Raw genomic sequence first — 22,338 nt, 5'->3', positions numbered from 1 at the left:
CTCCCTCTGTCTTACGCACACGCAAAGCTTTCTTTTTTATATTATTTTTGTAGGAATGGAATGCAAGATTGTGCCTCTTACTGTAGGGAAGAGCTTGGAAGGAAACAGTCAAGAGAGGCCATTTCATGCTACTTGTTAAAATGTGCGTTAACATGAACGAAGAGCCAGAGGGACATGATTAATTAGTACAGGGCAGCTCTGTTGTTAATATAAGAACTAGTTTGATTTTTATTTTATTTTTAAATATAAAATTTAATTTACTTTATCTTTTATATTTATATATTTTTTCAAAATAATCTTTGTAATAATTCTAATTCTAACTAATAATTGATTAGTAAGGATAAAGACAATATATATTTATTACAAATAATTAACTTAGTTAATTTTTTTAATCTATTTAAATTAGTTAATTATCTCTTATATTTAGCACCAGAACTAGTATTATATCTATGCATGTGTTATGTGTATATCACCGCATTGAGTCCCAATATTTTAATTTGTTGGCCCCTTTCTAGATAGTGTTGTGCATTAATAGTGTGCTATTTCTTAATTAACCAAGTGGCGTATCTCCGTTTTCTCATGGCCTCCTTTGCTCTCGGTTCAATTAACAATTTCACTGGGACTTCAGTCATGTTCCTTCTTCTCTCCCTATACATTATGGATAAATGATCTTACTTGGTCCCTTTGGTACCAAAGTATGTAAAATGTACAAGCTTTCTAAGTCTCGCGTTAAATAAAAATTGAAGGGTAAGTGCGAGGATAGGCAAGTAAAAATACATTTCGTATTTCAAAAATAAAATAAAATTCACTTAATTCTCTTTTAATAACAAATGTCAATATAATCTGCATAACTTTAATCAAATCACGCAGAGAAGAAGGAATTTGCAATTGTTTGATTATGAAAAGTGGTAATTTGATTGTCCAAAATAATTGGTAAATGGGCAAAAATAGTAAGGAAAAAAAAAAGCATAAGCAAAAATAAACAAACAAGCTAAAAGGTAAAAACAAAGCAATAGAGTCAATTAAATCATGTTGAAATAATTAAAATCAAAATGAGATCTATATCCACTCTAGCTTTTCTTTTTATTCAAAAATCTAATTGGACCTCTTGATTTGAATAGAAATTTATTAAAAATATAAATATAAATATAAATATTTTAATTAGATTTAATTGAGATCTTTTCCTCAATACACTCCGTTGGGATTAATAGAGATGAGGACAAATGAATTCTATTTTCTTAGTTGTGTTTCGATGGCAGAGCCAAGCGTCATCCAAGGTTAATATGAAAGGAGCATGGTAGCAGAGTGCACGGCAAGGCAACCGATTCCTTCTTTCTCTTTCTCCGGTTCTCATTGTTGCGCTGTTATTTCAAATTCCGGACCGCAGAGAAAAACGTGTTGTTTGTTTATTACAACAACGTGAAGCGAGGGCAGAGCACTAGAATGGAAAAGAGGCCGACAACTCTAGCATCAAGGGAAAATGGAAGATGTAACATACTTTTTGAGGAAAAAAAATTATAATAAAATATATATAAATAAAATAATATTTTATTTAAAAAAAACCATCTTTTCCACCGAATTGTATTAAATGGAAGAAAGAATTTTGGAGAGTTGTAGATAAAGAAGAAAAAATGGGGACTGGGTGGTTGGAAGATAAACGAAAATAGAATAAAATGAAGAGCAGGAGACAAAAGTCGAGCAAGGCGCAGGAAGAGAGAGCGTGAGAGAAGCAGAATTATTAGTGTTTTAAAGGGTAATATAAGTTTTAAAAATCATTTAGATACACAGCTATATTTTTTTATTAAATTTTCTTTATGAGTATTTTCTATATATTTAGAGCATTATATTATTAGTATCATTATAATGTTTAGAGAAAATTTTAATATCTAAGTATGAAATAAATATAGAGTTTTGACAATATATGATCGTAGAAATTTAAAGATACATTGTTAAAAAAATTTAATCAGTTTATATTTGTTCCTTGATAGTTTGAGAATTTTAAATTAAGATTTTAGTTGAAAAATTTGTCATTCAAGACATACAAAATGTTTTTACCTATTAAATTTAAGTTAAATAATTTATTTGAGTTATTTAATGTATTACTAAGGTTTTAATTGGTTGGAATATTGAATAAGTCAAATATATATAGTTGAAATAATTTTTGAAAATTTAAAAAATTATAAATTGAGAATTTTATGAAATTAAATAAAGTTTAGGTTTGTTTATAATTCATAGAAGTTGTATAGTTTGAGGAAAATTTTAAATGAGACTATAATAAATAAAAATATAATGTGAAGTATTTTGATTTTGGGCAAAAAATATATATACTTAAGTTATTAAATTTAATATTGTTTGGTATGAAAAAATTTTATTCGCAAATAATATTATATCTATATTAAATAGCTAGATCTAGGAGAGTTAATATATTTTTGTAATTTTAATTTAGATGGTAGTCTTAGAATTTTAGAGTAGTTTTGGAATAATTTTGAGTTTATTAATAAATATTTGTGTGCAATTTTGTAGACTCTTATTGAGAATTTTGGAGTATTGTGATTATTTGTAAGTTAAAGAGTAGTAGATAATTCTGAAAATTCTTGTATGTACATGTGAACTGTGTATGATTATATTATAGATTTACTAATTTTTATTATACCATATTGAAATATATGTATGTATTATGACTTTTCTAATAAATGTTTTCATATGTTATTTTAATTTGTTAATATTTATTGCTATTAATTATGATTAATATTTAAATGTATTGATAGTTATTGATACATAAATTTTATTGTTATCTTATTTTTAATAATATAGAGGGCGTACTTATGATATAATATTATTTGCATATGACATTTGCATTGTGGCGCTAAAGATAGAAAGAGATTTGCATAGATATAAAATTACCACGTAATATGCCATCGCTCGGTACATAGTAGATAGCACTTGTCAAGGCTCATTCTTTCATGTTTTTCTTTGGCCAGAAATTCATTAGAGCTGTGAGACATGTGACACCTCCTTATTTTATTCGCAAAAGGAGGTGCTATGGTATGAACTTGAGCTTTATATTTTTAGCCAGATATATCTCCAGTTTTGGTGAGTTTGGAATAATGCAATAAAATGGATTAGTTCCTAGTAAATTATGTGTTAGTCTATGGCTCCAGTTAATGGTATAAGGATGGATGGTGATATAAGGGATAATGCATATTGCATTATACTGGAAAATGATGTTATTATATTGTTGAATTAAAAATAAAATTGAGTTAAATGTATAAATCTGTGATTTTTATACACAAATACATATATACACATATAATCAGATTTTTATTTGCCATATATGGTTTGTTTGTATAGGTTAGAATTTTAATAGTTACTGAAACGTTAGATCTCATCACTTGTATTAACATTTTCAGGTGAAGGATCTAATAGGAATCAAGAAAAGACACTGATAGAGTGAACCATAAAGACTTCTATACTTCTTAAACACATGTTATATTATATTTTTATTTGCCACAACTACAAGACTTTAATAGTTTATTTCTTTATGTTAGAAAAATATTTTGAAATTATAACATGTTTGGAATGCTAGAAATACATATAAATTTTTAAATAAAGTATTTTTATTGCGTATATGGATATAATTACATGAGATGTTGCAGGAGAACTCTAGGATCAAGAGAAAATGGGAGAGAAAAGAAAATTAGGGGGAAAAAATAAAAGGAAAAGTCGGTTTACTTGTTTATATGAGAGAAGAAAATAAAAAAAATTGAAAAGAAAATAGGATATCGAGAGAAGCCCTCGGTGCACTGTGCAGAATCCAGGGACCGGGTATGCGGTGATGGGAGAGGAGAGAAGCGGGGGAGATATTGCTCTTGTTTGGGTTTCTGAAGTTTTTAAGAGGGAATTTAAAATTTTTCTTCCTCTGCCCTCGTAAGTCGTAACCTCTCCTGCCAAAATGGAGGAGAAAAATATAATATCTTAGCTTATTTTGTATTTTCATATTATTCTTCTGAATCTCACATTACACGGGAAAATGATGGTCACTGGTACACTCTTATTAGATTATACTACCTCCGGTCTTTATTATAAGATCCCGTTTGACTTTTTGTTTGGTCCTAATTATAAGACCCCAATCCATTTTGTCTCTCATATTTATGTATTTTTTTTCAAGATAATCCTTCTAATAATAATAGTTCTAGCCAATATACTTAATTAGTAAGGATATTTTAGGAATGACAACACTTATTTATTACAAATAACTTACTTAACTTACTTCCTTAATCTCTTCAAATAAGTCAACTGGGTCTTATAATTAGGACCGAAGGTAGTATCATATATCATGTCATAAAAAATTCATCTCCTCTCCTCTCCCATTATCAATTCAAATAAGAAAATACTATTTTTAATCTTAAATATAAAAACTAATTGATTAATTTGAGTAAATTAATAAAATAAATTAAAATATTTATTTGTAATAAATAAGTATTATTTTTTCTAAAATATTCTTATAAATCAAGTTTATTGGTTAGAATTACTATTATTAAAAGGACTATCTTAAAAGAAAATAAATAAATATAAGAGACAAAATAGATTAAAATCTTATATTTAGAATTAAAATAAAAATTAAATAAAATCTTATATTAAAAATTAGAAATAATATTTAAATCTTTCTCCTTTCTTTCCTTCTTCTCCATTTAAATCTCCCTTTTGAGCCAAACACAAACAGAAAAGCAATGGATAAGGACAAGAGGACAGGGATACAGGCATACAGCACTAACGCCCAATGTATGGACCAGCATTACTGACCTTGGTGATGACTGTTATGGACTGGCCAACAGTGGTGAGAACGTGTTCTCTGTCCCGATTGCCTTTTATGCGCCTTTATTGTAATCTGTGTTGATGACTTGATGCCTTGATGATGCCCCAACGTGCTAAGAGGGCCCCATGCTTAAAGCGAAAAGATTGTTAATTGATCATGAATTTCTTATCTGGCCTCTGATGCTTTTCTATAACGGGTGGCAATATTGGCATGGGGTTCCATAAATGGGTATGGAGCTTCATTTATCCCAGCTTTTAAGGCTCTTTTCCCCATATCAAGGCACCAACCTCTGTTACCAAAATGGCCTCCAGGTTACAATATTCTTTTTAGTACAGTAAAGTTTAGATGAGTTGGATCTGAGAGCTTATTAAGATCAGGATATGTCTTTAGATTTAAAGAATATTTATAGAGGTATTTACAGATCGCCCATCAACAAGACCCTCACATCGACAGCGTAATTCGAACTCACGATTTTGTGGATTATGAGCCGACTCCTTACCAACTGGGTCAACTCTTATTGGTTTCAGGTTACAATATTTATTCCCAGTAGCCTAATCTCGTCTCAGAAACAACGCCACATGCTTATCTCGGTAAGCATCAAATTCAATCGCATGTACTATCTTTAGTTTTAATATAAGAATTCGTTTGATTTTTATTTTAATCCTAAATATAAAATTTCAATTCATTTTATCTCTCATATTTATTCTTTTTTTCTTTTCAAGTGTAATCCTTGTAACAATAGACAATGTCTGTTTATTACAAATAACTAACTTAATTAGTTTTTTTAATCTATTCAAATTGGTCAACTAGCTTTTATATTAAGAACTGAAAGTAGTATTTTTTTTGTGTGACAAAACTCCCTTCAAAGTTTTTTTTTTTGGAGATTATATTATACTCCTTTGGTCCTTAATATAAGACCTAATTGTTGAGTTGATTTTGATCCTAAATATAAGATCTATTTCTCATATTTATTAATTTTTCCTAAATTACCCCTATGGATACTTTCTCAATTATAATCAAGTAGAAGAGAGAGGGAGGATATTAAGAAAAATAATTATAATATTTTAAGAAAAACATGTCATATTTCTTATAATTAACTAACTTATCTAACTTTTTAATATAATCAAATTAGTTAAATATATTTTATAATAAAGACCGAAAAAGTATATACGAAAGATTAGTGATAGACAGAAGTATATGTGAGAAACAATTAAAATTAAAAATAATGAAAAAAAAGTTCTCGAAAACTAAAGAATCATTCAACACGGCCAAACCGCTGGTGCATTACAGACGCATCACATTCACTGTCGACCTGCCTAAGTTGAGTGTTCAAAGAAGAATGTGTTTCGGTGAAATCAAATCAAGTTTTAAAAATAATTTTGTAACATACGAAATAACTATGCCAGGAGTTATTTTGATAAAAATTATATCATATTTTTAAAAGTAATTTTATGATATACGAAATATGTATATAAAAAGAGTTTTATTTTGACTCATAAAAATGCTTTTAAAAAGTTTTTTTGAAAGAAACCAAATACCCCTAAAAAAAATTGTCTCAGTTTGCGTAAAAACCTTTTATTTTTTTTAAAGTGTTTCGATGGTTTCCAAACACCCGGGAAATTTTTATCAATTGATAGCACGCGTCCTGTTTGATGTCATTTGATGGCCAACGTGTGTCAGGAGCTGTCTCCTATTTTTTGTAGCCAAATGTGATAAGTGGGCCTATTATCTGCGGCTAGAATTTGCCCTTCCAAAATTGGCTTGCGGTATATAAATTAGAGAAAATAACAAACAAAGATTCCTGAATTATCAAAATTACACATAGGTCACCTGAATAAATAAAATTACCATAAAAGACCTAGTTCCATATTGCAAATATGAAATCTTGGCGAAATGTCTGAAATGCCCCTCAATCAAGTTGTGATTTGATATACTGAAGTTGTCATTCGCTAAAGTAAATTTATTATTTCCCATAGTCAACTTGTCATTTAGCATATCTTCAATCAAATTGTGATTTGATTTACTGAAATTGTCATTCACTAAAGTGAATTTGTCATTTCCTATAGTCAACTTGTTATTTGACTGAAGGGTATTTCAGATATTTTACCAAGATTTCATATTTGTCATATAAGACTGGGTCTCTTATAATAATTTTACCTATTTAAGTGATCTCTGTGTAATTTTAATAATTTGAGGGTATTTATTTGTGATTTTCTCTATAAATTACATCAAGCCAAGGTCAGTCTCAATCTTCGGCTATGATGAACTTTTAGCCTGCAGCGAGTGTTTGGTAAGTTATAAAAATACTTTTGAAAAGTATTTTTATATAAATTAAAACAAATTCCTTTATGTATTTATTTTGTATACCGTGTACCGTAAACTATAATTTTGTTTTCATTCAAATATCTTCCCACGCCACATGCTTCTCTTGATGAGTATCAAATTTGATCGCATGTACTTTTTTCGACAGAACGCCCTTCACAGCATTGCTTTTCTAGAGATTATATATACAAAAGATAACTGAGAGACAGAAGTATATGTGAGAAACAATTAAAATTAAAAATAATGAAAAAAATTCAAGTTTCTCGACAACTAATTAATCATTCAACATAGCCAAACCACTGGTGCAGTACAGAAGCATCACATTCACTTTTAAACTACCTAAGTTGAGTGTTTAGAGAAATTGATATTGAAGATTTATATGACATATCAATTGATCGCACGTGTCCTGTTTGATGCCATTTGATGGCCAACGTGTGTCACGAGTTGTCTACTATTTTTGTAACCAAATGTGGTAAGTGGGCCTATTATCTGCGGCTAGAATTTGCCCTTCCAAAATTGGTTTGCAGTATATAAATTGCATCAAGCCAAGGCCAGTCTCAATCTTCGGCTATTTTCCCCCCAAAAGAGAGCACTTGATTTTAGACATGGGCAAGCCACTACTGTGGTATAATGGGAGACTCTTCCTGCTTCTCCTGTTTATGCCAGCAGTTCTGGGCTGGGGAGATGAAGGCCACTATGCACTTTGTAAATTAGCAGAGGTGAGCTTAATCTTCGTTTTTCCCCCCCAAATGTAGCCTCAAAGCGGTGAAGTTTTTAAGTTTTTATTTACTCAGAGATTTGGGTACTAAAGAGATGTTTCTGGTGTTTTGAAGGCATACCTTAGTGAAGATGCGTTGTTTGCTGTGAAAAAATTGCTTCCTGCTTCTGCTGAAGGTGATCTTGCTTCACTTTGCACTTGGGCTGATGACATTAAACGTCAGCCTGACTATCGCTGGAGTGCTGCTTTACATTTTGCTGACACCCCTGATTACAAGTGTAACTATGAATACTGCAGTAAGATCTGGTGTCTCCTTTATTTTTGACAGTGTTGCTTTGGTTTTATGACTCATTTAGACTGCTTTAATGATAATGAACTTCTCAAATAACTTAGGGTACATTTTATTATACTTATAGGAGACTGCCATGATTTTTATGGAAATAAAGATCAATGTGTCACCGGAGCAATATACAACTATACAACGCAGCTCCGATCAACTTATGCAGGCAAAAATTCTGTTTTGAAATGTAAGCACTTATGGGAGGTGGATTTTTAACTTGCTCATCCGGTAAACAGATAGTTTATCTTACGTGCACTGTTCTTCCTTTCTCAATTACAGACAATTTGACTGAGGCACTCTTGTTCTTGTCACATTTTGTTGGGGATGCTCATCAGGTTTGTTCTTCTTTGCCCTTTTGACAGCTGAGGACTTCAAGCCACTTTCTTCTGCAGACAATTCAAACATGGTTTAATTGGAACTCTAATGAACAACGTAATATACCCGTATTATTTATGTTATCTTACCATATTTGTTCTACAATCAAGCTTGTCCTTCCACTGCCTGCCTCTGGGCATCATCAGAGTGTAATCTGGTCTAAGAATGTCAAAAATATTTGATAAGCAAAACCCTCTGGTTGGCATTTCACAGGTTTACATTTTACTGTATTAGTTGACCTATTTGGTGGATGCGTTCAAAAAATGACAGCTTCGAACCCTGCAAAATAGGTTGTACATGAAATAGAAGGAAATTAAATGGTTACATAGTTCAGTTTCTTTTGGCTGTATTCTTGCTTATTTCCTATCTCAATGTACAAATTACACATATGGGTAACAACGTAATATACTTTCATTTGCTTATTATTGTCAACCAAACTTCTGATTTAAAGGATATCCTGTTTCCCATTTTCTTCTGCAGCCCTTACACCTTGGTTTCATTGGAGACTTCGGAGGGAACACAATAAAACTTCATTGGTACGACAATCAAACAAATCTTCATAAAGTAAGTGTCAGTTTGTTTCTGGCCAAAAAAAAAAGTTTTAGTTTATTGTCTTGATATATGGATTAGAATGTGATGAAAAATAGTTGTGGATCTAGCTTGTTGTAGGTCAAGTACCAATAGTGAAAGATTCATGATTCATCTGCTTTTGAACTTCAGTGTTAATCACACGGCCATCAAGCTCTCTTCTCATTCTTTTTCTTTTTTTATCAGTTGATCATAAGGATTGAGCAGTCTGTTTTCTTGTTAATGCTACAGAAATTCAATAAATTTGGCTTTTAATCCAGGTATGGGATGACATGATTATTGGTTCTGCTATGGGAAGGTTCTACAACTCAGATCTTTCAACTATGATACAAGCCATTCTGGCGAACATGAAAGTAAGTATTATGCTCTATAGTTTTTGGCATTTTTTAGAACAGCTTAAGAAACGTGATAATGCTCTATCAAAGGCTGCAAGATATTTGTGAATCTTTAACCCATTTTTCCTAAATGATTTGATATGCCTGTCTGCAATGTACGGATTTATTTCTATCTCTTTCCCCTTCTGAGTTTATCAGGACGTGGATTTACTTTTGATAGAGAGAACAGTATCTCAAAACAGTATTGACATTTCTGGCCTTTTCTCACTGTAACGTCAAAATCTTTCAATTTCAGTATCCTTCAGCCCCCCCCCCAAAAAAAAAAGCCCAATCTTACTTTATTCCTTTGCAGAATGTAGCATTTGATTTTCATTTTTAGACTTCTTTCTTTTCAGACTTATGTGCCAAATATAGTCTATAAGAAATATCGAGTATCTTGTCATGCAAGTTCTTTCAAATTGAAGTTTATCACCATGATAATACTTCGCTTTCACTTGTATGTTCTCATGAATAGCGTGGGACTGACTTTCACTCTGACTTGCTTTCTGCAGGATGTTTGGTCCAACGATGTAGCGACTTGGCAAAAATGTGCACATAACATCACTGCTTGTACCGAACGGTATATATAATTTCCATTATAGATATTATGTGTTCATTCAGAAGATTTCATTGCCTTGTCTCATAACTAACTCAAGGACTACATTAATTAAATTATCTGCTGCATTTTTGTTTACCTCAACAGTTTAAGGCTATGCTCTACCCTTTACTGCTAGATAATCCTCAAAGAGATAGAAGATATTCATTTCTATAGATTAGGAAATGTGTTCAGAAAATTTTCATCTTGTAACTTGGTTGCTAATAACTATGAATCAGGTATGCTTCTGAAAGCGTTAGTTTAGCATGCAATTTTGCATACACGAATGTCACAGCAGGAGGCACTTTGGGAGGTATTTCCACTTCCTCACCTATATATTCTTCATGTTCTGACCTTTTGGGTGAACTGGTTCTTCTTAACAAGCTCTCACTTGTTGTATATTTGATAATGTAGATGAGTATTTCCTTTCTCGGCTTCCTATAGTGGAGAAAAGACTGGCTCAAAGATGGTGTGCGCTTGGCTGCAACCTTAAACAGCATCTTTGTTCCTCACACAAGAATTGCTCAAGCTTAAAGCAAAATATGCATATGGCAGTTCTTATTGTATCAACTAATGAGTATTAGAGTCCTCTAGTTTGGTTTTGTCATTTGTGTGTGAAACTGCGTCTGCGAATTTATGTGGGTTGAATGCTTGTAGTCAGAAATTAGTGTTCGCAGTGTGATTCGGTAAATTGGTTGAGAGTTCAGTATGCTATATAATATAGAGTGGAGAAGAGTGTAGTTGGATGTCTGAAAATGTTGGGACAAGCCTAATTATTATGTACGTGTGTTTTAAGTGTTTTTCTTCTTTTCATGGTATCTTTTTCAAAAGAGTTGATGATGTGGGTTTCAATTATTTATTATTCTTCTAGGGCATTATTGAGGACACACTAATTACAACCATGAATGTCATTTGAAAACCTCTGCAAATCTTTGTTGGTAACTTAGTTAGCCAATTAATTATCATTAATTTCTATCTAAATAAATTTTCATAACGAATTAAGATTTATTGAGTTGCATTTTCAAATACATATATATATATATGTATTTTTAATAAGGTATATTCTATTAAGTTAGTTAATATTATTTTGAAGATTTTTTAATCGTTCAATGATTTTTCTTAAGGAAGAAAGTGAGGTAAGAGTAATAATTAGTGACACCCTCAAATCTTCCTCTAAAACACGTAAATTTTGGAGGGAATGATGTGTGTATACACACACTACATTTATTACTAAAGCTAGGAAAAATTAATTACATTAGTTATTTATAGTAAATATGTATTGACTTTTTAAAATTATTATTATTTAATTATGTACAATAAAATTATACTTGGATAAAAATATCTTATAATCAACATAAACATTTTTTAGAATACATTATAAATTTAAAAAATAAAGTAGGTTGAGGTTTTATATTTAATACTATCAACTACTTTTTATATTTAAGACAGAAGGTAATATATTTCAAGTAAGAAATGATAAGAAAATTAATTACCTACAAGGCTCAATTACTAGTAAATATCCAAGTTTGATCTGTAAATATAAGTTTGACTTATAAATATGATGGAAAAATAATTAACTTTTATTTGGAACTTACTTGTAGAAACAAATATAGAAAGGATATGTACGAATAATTTCCCAGTCTCTGAGTCCGATTTCCCACTACTGCGTCAGATATAATCATGATCAAATTTTAAGAAACTACTTACGTCGATCAAGCTTTATCACCAGATCTTCTCTTCCCTCTACATTCCATTCTGCGATTAGCAGAAACCCTTTGATTGTATTTCTCTAGTATATGGTGTTGTCTGAACTAAGCCATTATTTTATTTTGCTTTTGAAAAGGAGTACTTTTCCCCGATTACCGTTCATTTGTATGATATGGGAGGGCCACTGCTGTTGTGGAATGGGGGACTGTTCACGCTTCTGTTGTTGATGCCAGGGGTTTTGTGTTGGGGAAATGAAGGCCACTATGCGATTTGTAAAATAGCAGAGGTGAGCTTAATCTTCCATTCTTTTGGTTCTGTAGTGGTGAAATTTTACAATTTTATCAATCATTTTTTGGTTCTAGAAATTCTAAAGATGATTGGAAAGGGACTAGGATATACTGAAGATATGGACTCGAGATATTATTGAGTGCTGATTTTTTAGATAAATTTCGTGTGGATGGGTCATTTTATAAGAATTTCCGGAATTTGGGATACTAAAAAGAGATCTTCCGGTGTTTTGAAGGAGTATCTTAGTGAAGATGCTCTATTTGCAGTGAAACAGTTGCTCCCTGATTCTGCTGAAGGCGATTTTGCTGCAGTTTGCCCTTGGGCTGATACGGTTCGGTTTCATTATCACTGGAGTAGTCCTTTACATTATGTTGACACCCCGGATTTCAAATGCAACTATAAATACTGCAGTAAGTTAGGACCTTTAATTCTTTATCTCGTTTGAAAGTTTTTATTCTACTTTGTTATTCATTTGAACCGCTTAATGGTAATGAGCTTCTCAAATACCTGACGGTGTCATAATTCTTATAGGAGACTGCCATGATTCTTATGGACATAAAGATAGATGTGTCACCGGAGCAATATACAACTATACAATGCAACTCAAATCAGCTTATGTCGGCAATACTTCAGATTTAAGATGTAAGCACCTGTGGAGGACGATTCTTAACTTGCTCATTGAATAATCCGATAGTTTCTTCGCATTTACTGTTCTTCCTCTCTCAACTACAGACAATTTGACCGAGTCACTTATGTTCTTGTCACATTTTGTCGGAGATGTTCATCAGGTTTGATTTCCTTAGCGCTTTTGACTGCTGAGTACTTCAACTCGTATTCAATAAATAAACAATTCAAAAATGGATTAATGGAACTCTAATGAACAACATAATATACTTGTTTTAAAGATTATGTATATTATCTTACCAGACTTGTTTTGTAGCTGGGTTTGTCCCTCCGTTTGGGCATCATCATATTGCCATATTGGAATCTGATATAAGAATGCCAAAAATATTTGATAAACAAAACCCCTTAGTCAGCACTTTATACTTTACTCTGAGTTTACCTATTTGGTAGATGAGTTAAAAAATGACAGCTTTCAACCCTGCAAAGTATATTATACATGAAATGGAAGGAAATTTATGGGTACCATAGTTCAGTGTCTTTTGGCTGGATTGTTGTTTATTCCTCAACGTCCAAATTACTTGCAAATTGTTAAAAATATAATTTACTTTGATTGGCCTATCCCTGTCAGTTGTCACCCAAACTTCTGCTCTAAAGGATGCACTGTTTTCCCATTTTCTGCTGCAGCCCTTACATGTTGGTTTCACTGGAGACCTAGGCGGCAACACAATAATAGTTCGTTGGTACCGCAGGAAAACAAATCTTCATCATGTAAGTGTTAGTTTGTTATCTTGCTATGTCAGTGCTTTGGGATTTTATTTACCTATTTAATGAATGTGAGCAAAATGAGTTGGAAAAAAGTTGTGAATCCAAGTTTTGTAGCTCAAGTATCTGTAGTGAATGATTCATCTGCTTTTGAACTAGCATGTCAATTACTTTTCCATCAAGCTCTCTTCTGATTCTTCACCTTGTTGATCTGTTGGTCATTAGGCTTGAGTGGTCCGCTTTATTGTTAGTCATTAATGCTGCAAATTCAGTAAATTTGATTTTGGTCCAGGTATGGGATACCATGATTATTGATTCTGCTTTGAAAAAATTCTATAACTCAGATCTTTCAACTATGATACAAGCCATCCAGACGAACATTACAGTAAGTTTTATGCTCTATATTGTGTGCATTTATTACAACAGCTCAAGAATGTGATAACTTTCTACCTAAAGACTGCATGGTATTGGGGATCCTTTTCACTCTGCTAATTTTATTAATCCATTATTCCTAAATGACTCATGGTGTCAGATTTTTCAGATGTAGAGCATCTCTGCTTTAGTTCTTTAAGTCCGCAAGTGCTTATATGCAGTATATGGATTGCTTTCTTTTTAACACCCCCCCGGGGCCGTGTTTCTGAGTGTGACTTTACTAATACTTAGAAATTTATCCTAAAACAATAGGGCTGTTCCTGATCTTTTTGCCATTGTAATCTCAAAATCTTTCAATTTCTATATCCCTCAGCTAAAAATAGAAAAGGGAGCCCAAGTTGCACTATGTTATTTTGCAGAATGCAGCCTATGCAACATTTCATTTTGAACTTCCTTTTTATTTGCAGAAATTTGTGCCAACTATATATTAGAATTAGCAGTATATACACTATTGGTGGAGGACGTGGGGAAGGGAGGGAGAAGGTAGAAAGATTTTTTTTTCTTTTTTTTTGGGCTGATGTTGGTGAAATATTCTCAATATTATTCAGTTCATCAAATGATCTACCATGCAAATAACCCTAATGCTCTTTATAGAAACATAAGTATTAAAATAATAACAACTTAAACCTAAATAGAACAAGGTAAAACCTAACTTCAATTTTACGTCAAAGAAAACATAAAAAGGAACAGTCTAACAGAACCTGATAGGAAGCAAAATAAAGCCATAATAAAAAAATTACTAAAAATACTAAATAAATCCCTCCACATGTCCTAAAATACTAAATATCCTAAACAATCTAAGTGAATTTCATGTTTTATTACCATGATTATATTTTGCCTCGACTTGTAAGTGCTCTTAAACAGCTAGAGACTGACTATTATTCTTACTCGCTTTCTGAAGGATGCTTGGTTCAGTGATATGTCAACTTGGGGACACTGTGCACATAACTACACTGCTTGTCCTGATCGGTATATACACTATAATTTCCATTCAACTTTTCTTGTCTCTTTTTCCCTATGAATGCTTTTGCGTTACACTTTCACAATGGTAATATGTTTGTTATGTTTTGTATTGCCACCCTGCTATATATATTTTCATATGCACTTTATTATGTGAATTTGTATTGATAGATATTATGTACTGATGGAAGGTAGCCTTGGATGCATTATTTTTGCTCATTCAGCAGCATTGATACATATAGAGTCCCTAGGTTTGATCACAACCTGATCACTCCCTATAAAAGGCCTAAAAACAAGGGATCCTAATAATTGAAAATAAACAGAATATTTCCTTAGAAATAAAATATAAGGAAGTTAATAAATATCTATAAACATCATAAAGAAAAAGAACTTTAAGTAAAGCCCGAAAAGAAAAGCCCATTCCCAACATGTACTCATTCAATGGATTTTGTTGCCTCAACTATCTGCTGCATTTTTCTTTACTTGAGCAGTTGAAACTTGAAACCTATAGTCTACTCATGAGCTGGGAGATTGACAAGATTATGGGAGTTATATATTTCTATATATCATTCTAATTTTAATTGATGACCCTGAAGTGATGGAAAGAAGATGTTTGTTTCTGTATAGATTCGCAAGCATATGAGGTATTTTTTACATCCTGTGACTTGGTTAATAAACTATCAATCAGGTATGCTTCTGAGAGTGTTAGTTTAGCATGCAAGTTTGCTTACAGGAATGCCACGCCGGGAAGCACTTTGGAAGGTATTTCCGTTTTCTTACCTATCTATTCTACATCACAAACAATGGCAGATTCCTTAGCCGGAAAGCTTTTCCCCTTGTGGGATATGCTTGTTTTCTTATCTTCTTTGTGAGTTTAATCTCGTGCATGTTAAGTGAGTTTTCTTGAAATGTACACGCATTAATAGGTGTGTTCCCTGGCAAAATATAGCAGTATGCTTAATGTATATTATTAATAATTGATTTGGCTTATGAGTAAGAACCTCGGATGGACCTGCACCTCAAAAGGTGAAGCCTCAAGTCCATATAAACCTCATGCTGAAATTTCGAAACTTTATGAATGGGAATCCAAGTCCCATGCCTTGCAGTCGTGTTTGTACATTCTGCTGTTTCCTTTTAATCTGTTTTGGGTAAAACGAGTCTACTTGAGAAATCTTCTCATATCTTGATAAACTCTGATATGTCATTGTATCTGATTGCGTAGATGAGTACTTCCTTTCTCGGCTTCCTATAGTGGAGAAAAGACTGGCTCAGAGTGGAGTGCGGTTGGCTGCAACCCTAAACCGTATATTTGCTCCTCAGACCAGAATTGCTCAAGCTTAAAGATAAATATGGATATTGGCATTTATTTGTGTATTAGGCAAATTAGAGACCGAGAACAAGCTTTTTTCTATCAAGTGAAATCGGTTACATGAATTATGTAATACCAGTGTCTTCCATCAACAAAACTAAAAATGTTTGTATATATTATTCACTATTGAATTATGTAAATCAGATACCAATAGTGTCAAATGCTTTTATGTTTCTTCTTTGCTTGCCAAATGCCAACTCTTTGATACAAAACCTAACGGAATTAATTGCTGACCTACAAATTCAGTTGAGTGTAAGGAAAAGTGGATATAATTGCCCAGTGGATATGCCACAATATGCTCACCTTGCTTGTGCTTAATGTCAAACTGTGTTAAGAATACTCAAGTATAGGCAAGTATTTGAAACTTGCACTCAATGAAGACGTGTTTCGGTTGTTCATCGGCTCACTGGAATGAAATAACTAAAGCAACTGTAAGTGATCCTAACTGGCTTGTCCCGTCCGTAATGTCCTTATTTCTGTTTAGTTAAGAAGAAACAGTTAGCTTTAATAGATTATTTTTTGCACACGTTGATTTCTAAGTAGGCCTTGTTGGTAGGATATATCTTCATTTTAAAGTTGATTTTTTCCCTCGAATGTTCAATATGATTATTGTCGAATTTGACAACTGGGTTTCAAATTGAAAGGGAATTTTTAGCTTGCTACTGTTGAAATGACTTGGCTTTTTTACAGTTTTTAATTCGGATAATTTTTTAGGGATTTCGCTAATGGCACCGTATGCTCGACTCTTAAACATTTTATTTTGGAATGGATAATACGGAAGTTGTAAATTACATAAACACACAAACGTTAAATATAAATGTTCGGATATAACATTGACCAAAATAAATAATTTGGATAAATTTATTAAAAATGATTGCTTTTCCTCATTTATTAACATTTCTACACTAGAAAGACTCCTTTTAGATAATTAACTTTATCTGTAAAATATATACTTAAATGAAACACACATCGACCAATATCAATTCCAATTAATTCTAAATAACTAAGACTGTGGCCTTATCTATATATAATTCTAATTACGAAAGTTATCACATGATGAATAATTAAATAGCAGGGTTCTTAATTTCCACATGGAATAATCGCAGCTTCTTCAATATATGCCAACACATGTTGTCATCTATTTCTAATTATTTCCATAATTTATTCTCTTCCACATTGCCAAGGATGTTACACCTACCACTACCAGATTATTACGACATAAATTCACTTGATCATATTCTCTCCTTCAGCTACAAAAATAACGAAAAATGCATCTCTACATTACAAGTCTCTCGTCAATTTTTTTTTTTTATAAATATTTTATCTTTACCTCTTAAAGTTGATCATCATTTTCTTTCTAAGCTGATAATTGTTTCGCAGCATGATTGCTGAAACTTGAAGATAAATGAACAGAATAACGCGTCTTGGTTAGCCCCTTCGTGTTTGTATAATAAGTCACTCTCTCTCTCTCTCTCTCTCTCTATATATATATATATAGGGTCATGAGTGGGCAAAAAGGAAAATGATGTAGCCATGAGCCCATGAGTTTCCCTATATACGTAAATAGGTTTGGAAAGGTTGGTATGATGAGGGACCAATAGGATATTGATTGAAGATGAAAAGTGCTCCATAAGTAGAAGGGTCTTGGATGATCAACTCAACATATAAACTTTTTTCTAAAACCTAACGTCAACTTTTGGATGGGATAATCACACATGAACTTTTATTCTATATATATTAATTAGTTTTGGAGGTAAATATGCTTTATACATACCAGAATATACCCACATATCAAAATCAGCATTGAAGGTGTAATCCATGTGAGCGCTTGATATTTGAAACTTGCACTCAATCAATTGATATCCCTTCAACGTGTTCGTCACCGCTCCATATGTATATATTACTTTGAGTTGTGATCTTTTAAGTCTGATACTTAAAGCTTGTTTCATCTTGCATTAGAATAACTTGAAGAAGGACAAAAAGAGGAAGAAGAAGAACCAACCATAAAAGAAGCTGACCAGGGAGAGGAATAATTAGAAGAAATGGGCAGGTTTGTGTGGGGATGTCTTGTGTTTTGTTTTGTTTTGTTCATGACTGTGCCTGGAGCCCTTTCCTGGAGCAAAGAGGGTCACATGATGACTTGCAGAATTGCACAGGTACCTTTTGAAATTGTTCGATATATATATATATATATATGAATCTCCAATGATTTTGGAAATTGAATTTAAGAAAATAGTATGCATTTATGGTTTAGAAATGTTTTCAGTTGTCAGTTATTAGGTTTTCTCCATTCCCTTAGACTATTTGTGCACTTCTTCTTCTTTTTTTTTAAAATTGCTTACTTCTTCTGGGCCATTTTTCTTTATATACATCCCCTCTCCACTCCTCTCCAATGGTACTGAATCTGAGTTATCCGTGCAATTCTTAATTAACAGCAGTTAGGGTGGTGCTGCAAAAAAAATAGTAAGATAAAAAAAAAAAATCCTATGCATAAACAATAGGCGATGATATTTTGAAAGGTGAACAAAATCACAATCAAACTCAGTACAGCGTAGCATGCTTTACAAATCCTAAATCCTAAATTGTATAAATTAGAGCTGTCCCACGTTCTGCACAGTTCATAAGTTCGCATAGCTTCATGTGACTAAACTATAGAAAGCATTACCATCTTACAACTACACTTGACCACGGCATAATGTAAGGCACTAGAGGGCATCCATATATTTGACCTAAATGACTATAATTTATTTGAGAGGTGTTAATTAAGTGGGTATTGAATGGGGGTGACAGTCACTGCTAGAGGCAGAGGCAGAAGAAGCAGTGAAGAATTTGTTGCCAGATTACGTGAAGGGAGACTTATCAGAACTGTGCGTATGGCCAGACCAGATCAGGCATTGGTACAAGTACAGGTGGACCAGCCCTCTTCACTTCATCGACACTCCTGACAATAAATGTTCTTTTGATTATTCCAGTATGTTCTTATTACTTTAATTAATCAACCCCAGTTCTTCTTCAGTAATTTGTACTACTCATAATCTCTCTTTAATTATCACACGCGCATGTACAGGGGATTGCCATGATTCCAATGATGTGCAGGACATGTGTGTTGCTGGCGCCGTCCAGAATTTCACTTCTCAGCTTCTGCACTATAAAGAAGGAACGGGTGATCGTCGAAGTATGCTTCTTCTATTTTCAACCTCCCTCTGTTGTTTGTTTCAATGAAAAATTTTCACTCTTCTTAGCCTTCTAATGGATTTGCTTCAATTCTAATGCTGCTCCCTTCTGCAGATAATATAACTGAGGCCTTGTTGTTCTTGTCTCACTTTATGGGCGATATTCATCAGGTTTCTGACTTGTTTCTCTTCGACTTCCAATTTTTGCTTAGCTTCTTGCCAATCTCTAAGCTACTGTTATAATGGGATTCTTTTTGCTGTTTCAGCCAATGCACGTTGGATTCACAAGTGACGAAGGAGGAAACACTATAGATCTCCGCTGGTTCAGGCACAAATCCAATCTCCACCATGTCAGTTTCATCTTTGTCATAGTTTTTTTTTTGTTCCAAAACAGAGGAACAATCAAAGAAGAAAATGTCAAGACCCTTATTTCTTGTGTACATTGGTCATCAGTTTATCTGATTTTTATCTGATAAAGGATCTGATAGCAACTTAGATTTTGCCGATTTTCAAGTTACTTCACGCGTCATGATTTCCCCCCCCCCCCTGGTGCGACTTCAGGTGTGGGACAAGGAGATCATTGCCACTGCTTTAAAAGACTATTATGAAAAAGATTTCAACCTCCTATTGGAAGACATAGAGGGGAACTACACAGATGTAAAGACTCACAATCTGTCAAACTCCAACAAATAGTTTCTTGATTTGATTTATCCCATAACCACTTCAAATTAACTTGTATGATGAATCGTTAACAGGGTATCTGGTCAGATGATGTTCAATCTTGGAGTCACTGCAAAGATCTCTCCAGCTGTGTCAATAGGTGAGCTTCCTCAACACATTGTCTCTCCCGGACAGATCTTAAATCTCCTCACAATTGTGTATTTAGTTATATGATGTGAGCTTGTGTTTGAATGGTCAGCTGGGCAAAAGAGAGTATACAAATAGCCTGCAAATGGGGTTACAAAGGGGTTGAATCTGGCATGACTCTAGCAGGTAAGACGTTTATTCAACAACGTCAGGTTTACACAAATATTACATTCACATCAGCAAAACCGCGAGAGATGCTTATGCATGTGTACATGTATTTTATATACAGATGATTACTTCAACTCGAGAATGCCTTTGGTGATGAAACGAATAGCTCAAGGTGGGATTCGATTGGCCATGATTCTGAACCAGGTGTTTGGAGACTCTAAGGAAGGTTTTGCAGCTGCAACTTAAGAACTCTAACGACACCACACATAGGGGGACTGCAAAAACTAGCTGTCTAACCTTATTTATAATTATGTCTTTAATTTCCTTGTCGGGAAAAGGTATGTTGTATTCATTCGCGGATAAGAAATTCATGAAAAGATCCAATTCATTTCGGTTGATCAAATAAGACCATTATTACCATAGGCAACAAAGTTGTTGCCACATTTTTATGTCTATTCTGTATAAAGAGATTAGTATTGTGTTATTAACCTTTGCCCAAGTTTCTGTTGACTATGAGAACGAGATATTTTCATGTTCTCATATTATCTGCGACAATACTCAACAAAACACTTGACCAAGGTAATACTTTATATCTGTCAAAACTCTAAAAGCTTAAATATAATCAGCACTACTACTTCCCATGAAATGCTTCTAAACTTAAAATAATGATGCAGTACCAGTTCATCAAGCGTTGATATTAATCTTGATTGATTAAGAGATGGAAGTAAAGATAAAACATCTAACTCTTGGCCACAGCACTCTGATAATTTGGCTAGAATACTAGATGGCTAAATTAAATCTCTTTATAACAGACCAAGAAAAATGATAATAAGAAAATTTTCAATCACCAAGCTCCGATCTTTCATTTTTCAGCTTTCAATTTGCTCTCCCTCTCGTTCCTGTGTTGTCTTGCTGTGATTATCAAAACCATTTAATGATCGACTGAAGTCAAAGGTTGAATTCCAACATTGTCTATTTCTAAAGCATTTACGGTACATAATTTATTCGCTTTCACATGGCCGGCCAACGATATGGATGTTCGTTTACACCTACCAAATTATTAATTAGGACATTAATTAACTATACTCTCTCCTTCGGACAATATTCTATTTCATTCTCATCAACATCAAAAATAACAAATAAGGCATCTCAACATCACAAGCTTTTAGTCAATTCTTTTTTCATATTTTATTTTTTTACTTATCACCATTTTCTTTCTAGGCGGCTAAATGCTTCCAAGCTGGATTACTGAATCTTGCCGATAATAATAATAAACAGAATAGGTTAGCATGCATCTTCATTTTTGTAAGTCACGAAATATATATAAACCTCCTCTAATCCTTTTTATAATACAATTCTAATATTATCATCGAAACAATGAAGAGAGGTTTAAAACTTGCTAGTTATATCTGAAAATAAAAAAGAAAAGCCAAACCTTACCTTCATTTAAACCCATATGATGTAACTTTGAAAAAAAAAATGGAACCAACATTAAATAAGAGTAATAACATGGAAAAGCAATATAATAAATATCTCACAGAGTTTCCTCAAGTTCCGGGGAGAGTATGTATATTAATGAATTTATTGGCTACTTATGTAAATAGGTTTTGAAACCTAAACGCGTCAACTTTTGTATGAGATAATTATTGCAAATGAACTTCTAGTCTGCTATATACGTATATTATATTTGGTTTTGGTGATACTTTCCCCCTCGTCAAAGTCAACATATTGAGTGGTAATACTTAATAACAATTAATACTTACAATTAATGAATTGAAAACCCTTCAATACATATTATATATTCTGAGTTATAAATTAGTCTTACACTAAAAGCCTGTTTCATCTTGCATTTGAATTTGTTGAAGAAGAAGGAGAAGACGTAAAAAGTTTATCTCAGTGAGAGAGGGGGGAAAAGAGAGA

The 22,338-nt window shown here is 32.7% G+C and overlaps 2 protein-coding genes and 1 pseudogene across 2 annotated transcripts; all 3 read left to right on the top strand.

Moving 5' to 3' along the window:
• Positions 1-59: 59 nt before the first annotated feature.
• LOC114725307 (endonuclease 1-like) lies at positions 60-20,920 on the top strand. The gene is made up of 10 exons (XM_028911808.1): positions 60-70; positions 18,242-18,426; positions 19,061-19,241; positions 19,338-19,445; positions 19,559-19,614; positions 19,710-19,793; positions 20,005-20,100; positions 20,199-20,263; positions 20,363-20,436; positions 20,540-20,920. Exons 2-10 carry the CDS (start codon positions 18,313-18,315, stop codon positions 20,662-20,664), a joined length of 903 nt encoding a protein of 300 aa, XP_028767641.1. The 5' UTR covers positions 60-70; positions 18,242-18,312; the 3' UTR covers positions 20,665-20,920.
• LOC114725305 (endonuclease 3-like) lies at positions 7,727-10,939 on the top strand (annotated as a pseudogene).
• On the top strand, positions 11,925-16,445 carry LOC114725306 (endonuclease 4-like). Its single transcript, XM_028911807.1, has 9 exons — positions 11,925-12,121; positions 12,359-12,533; positions 12,655-12,765; positions 12,856-12,911; positions 13,432-13,515; positions 13,802-13,894; positions 14,843-14,910; positions 15,590-15,663; positions 16,124-16,445. The coding sequence occupies exons 1-9, from the start codon at positions 12,008-12,010 to the stop codon at positions 16,240-16,242; spliced, it is 894 nt and encodes a 297-aa protein (XP_028767640.1). The 5' UTR covers positions 11,925-12,007; the 3' UTR covers positions 16,243-16,445.
• Positions 20,921-22,338: the final 1,418 nt, after the last annotated feature.

Source organism: Neltuma alba, unplaced genomic scaffold, assembly GCF_004799145.2.
Source record: "Neltuma alba isolate B1F8T4 unplaced genomic scaffold, ASM479914v2 tig00012241_pilon, whole genome shotgun sequence".
NCBI classification, from domain to species: Eukaryota; Viridiplantae; Streptophyta; class Magnoliopsida; order Fabales; family Fabaceae; genus Neltuma; species Neltuma alba.
The sequence above is the reverse complement of the archived record's forward strand: the minus strand, read 5'-3'. Positions and strand labels throughout refer to the sequence as shown.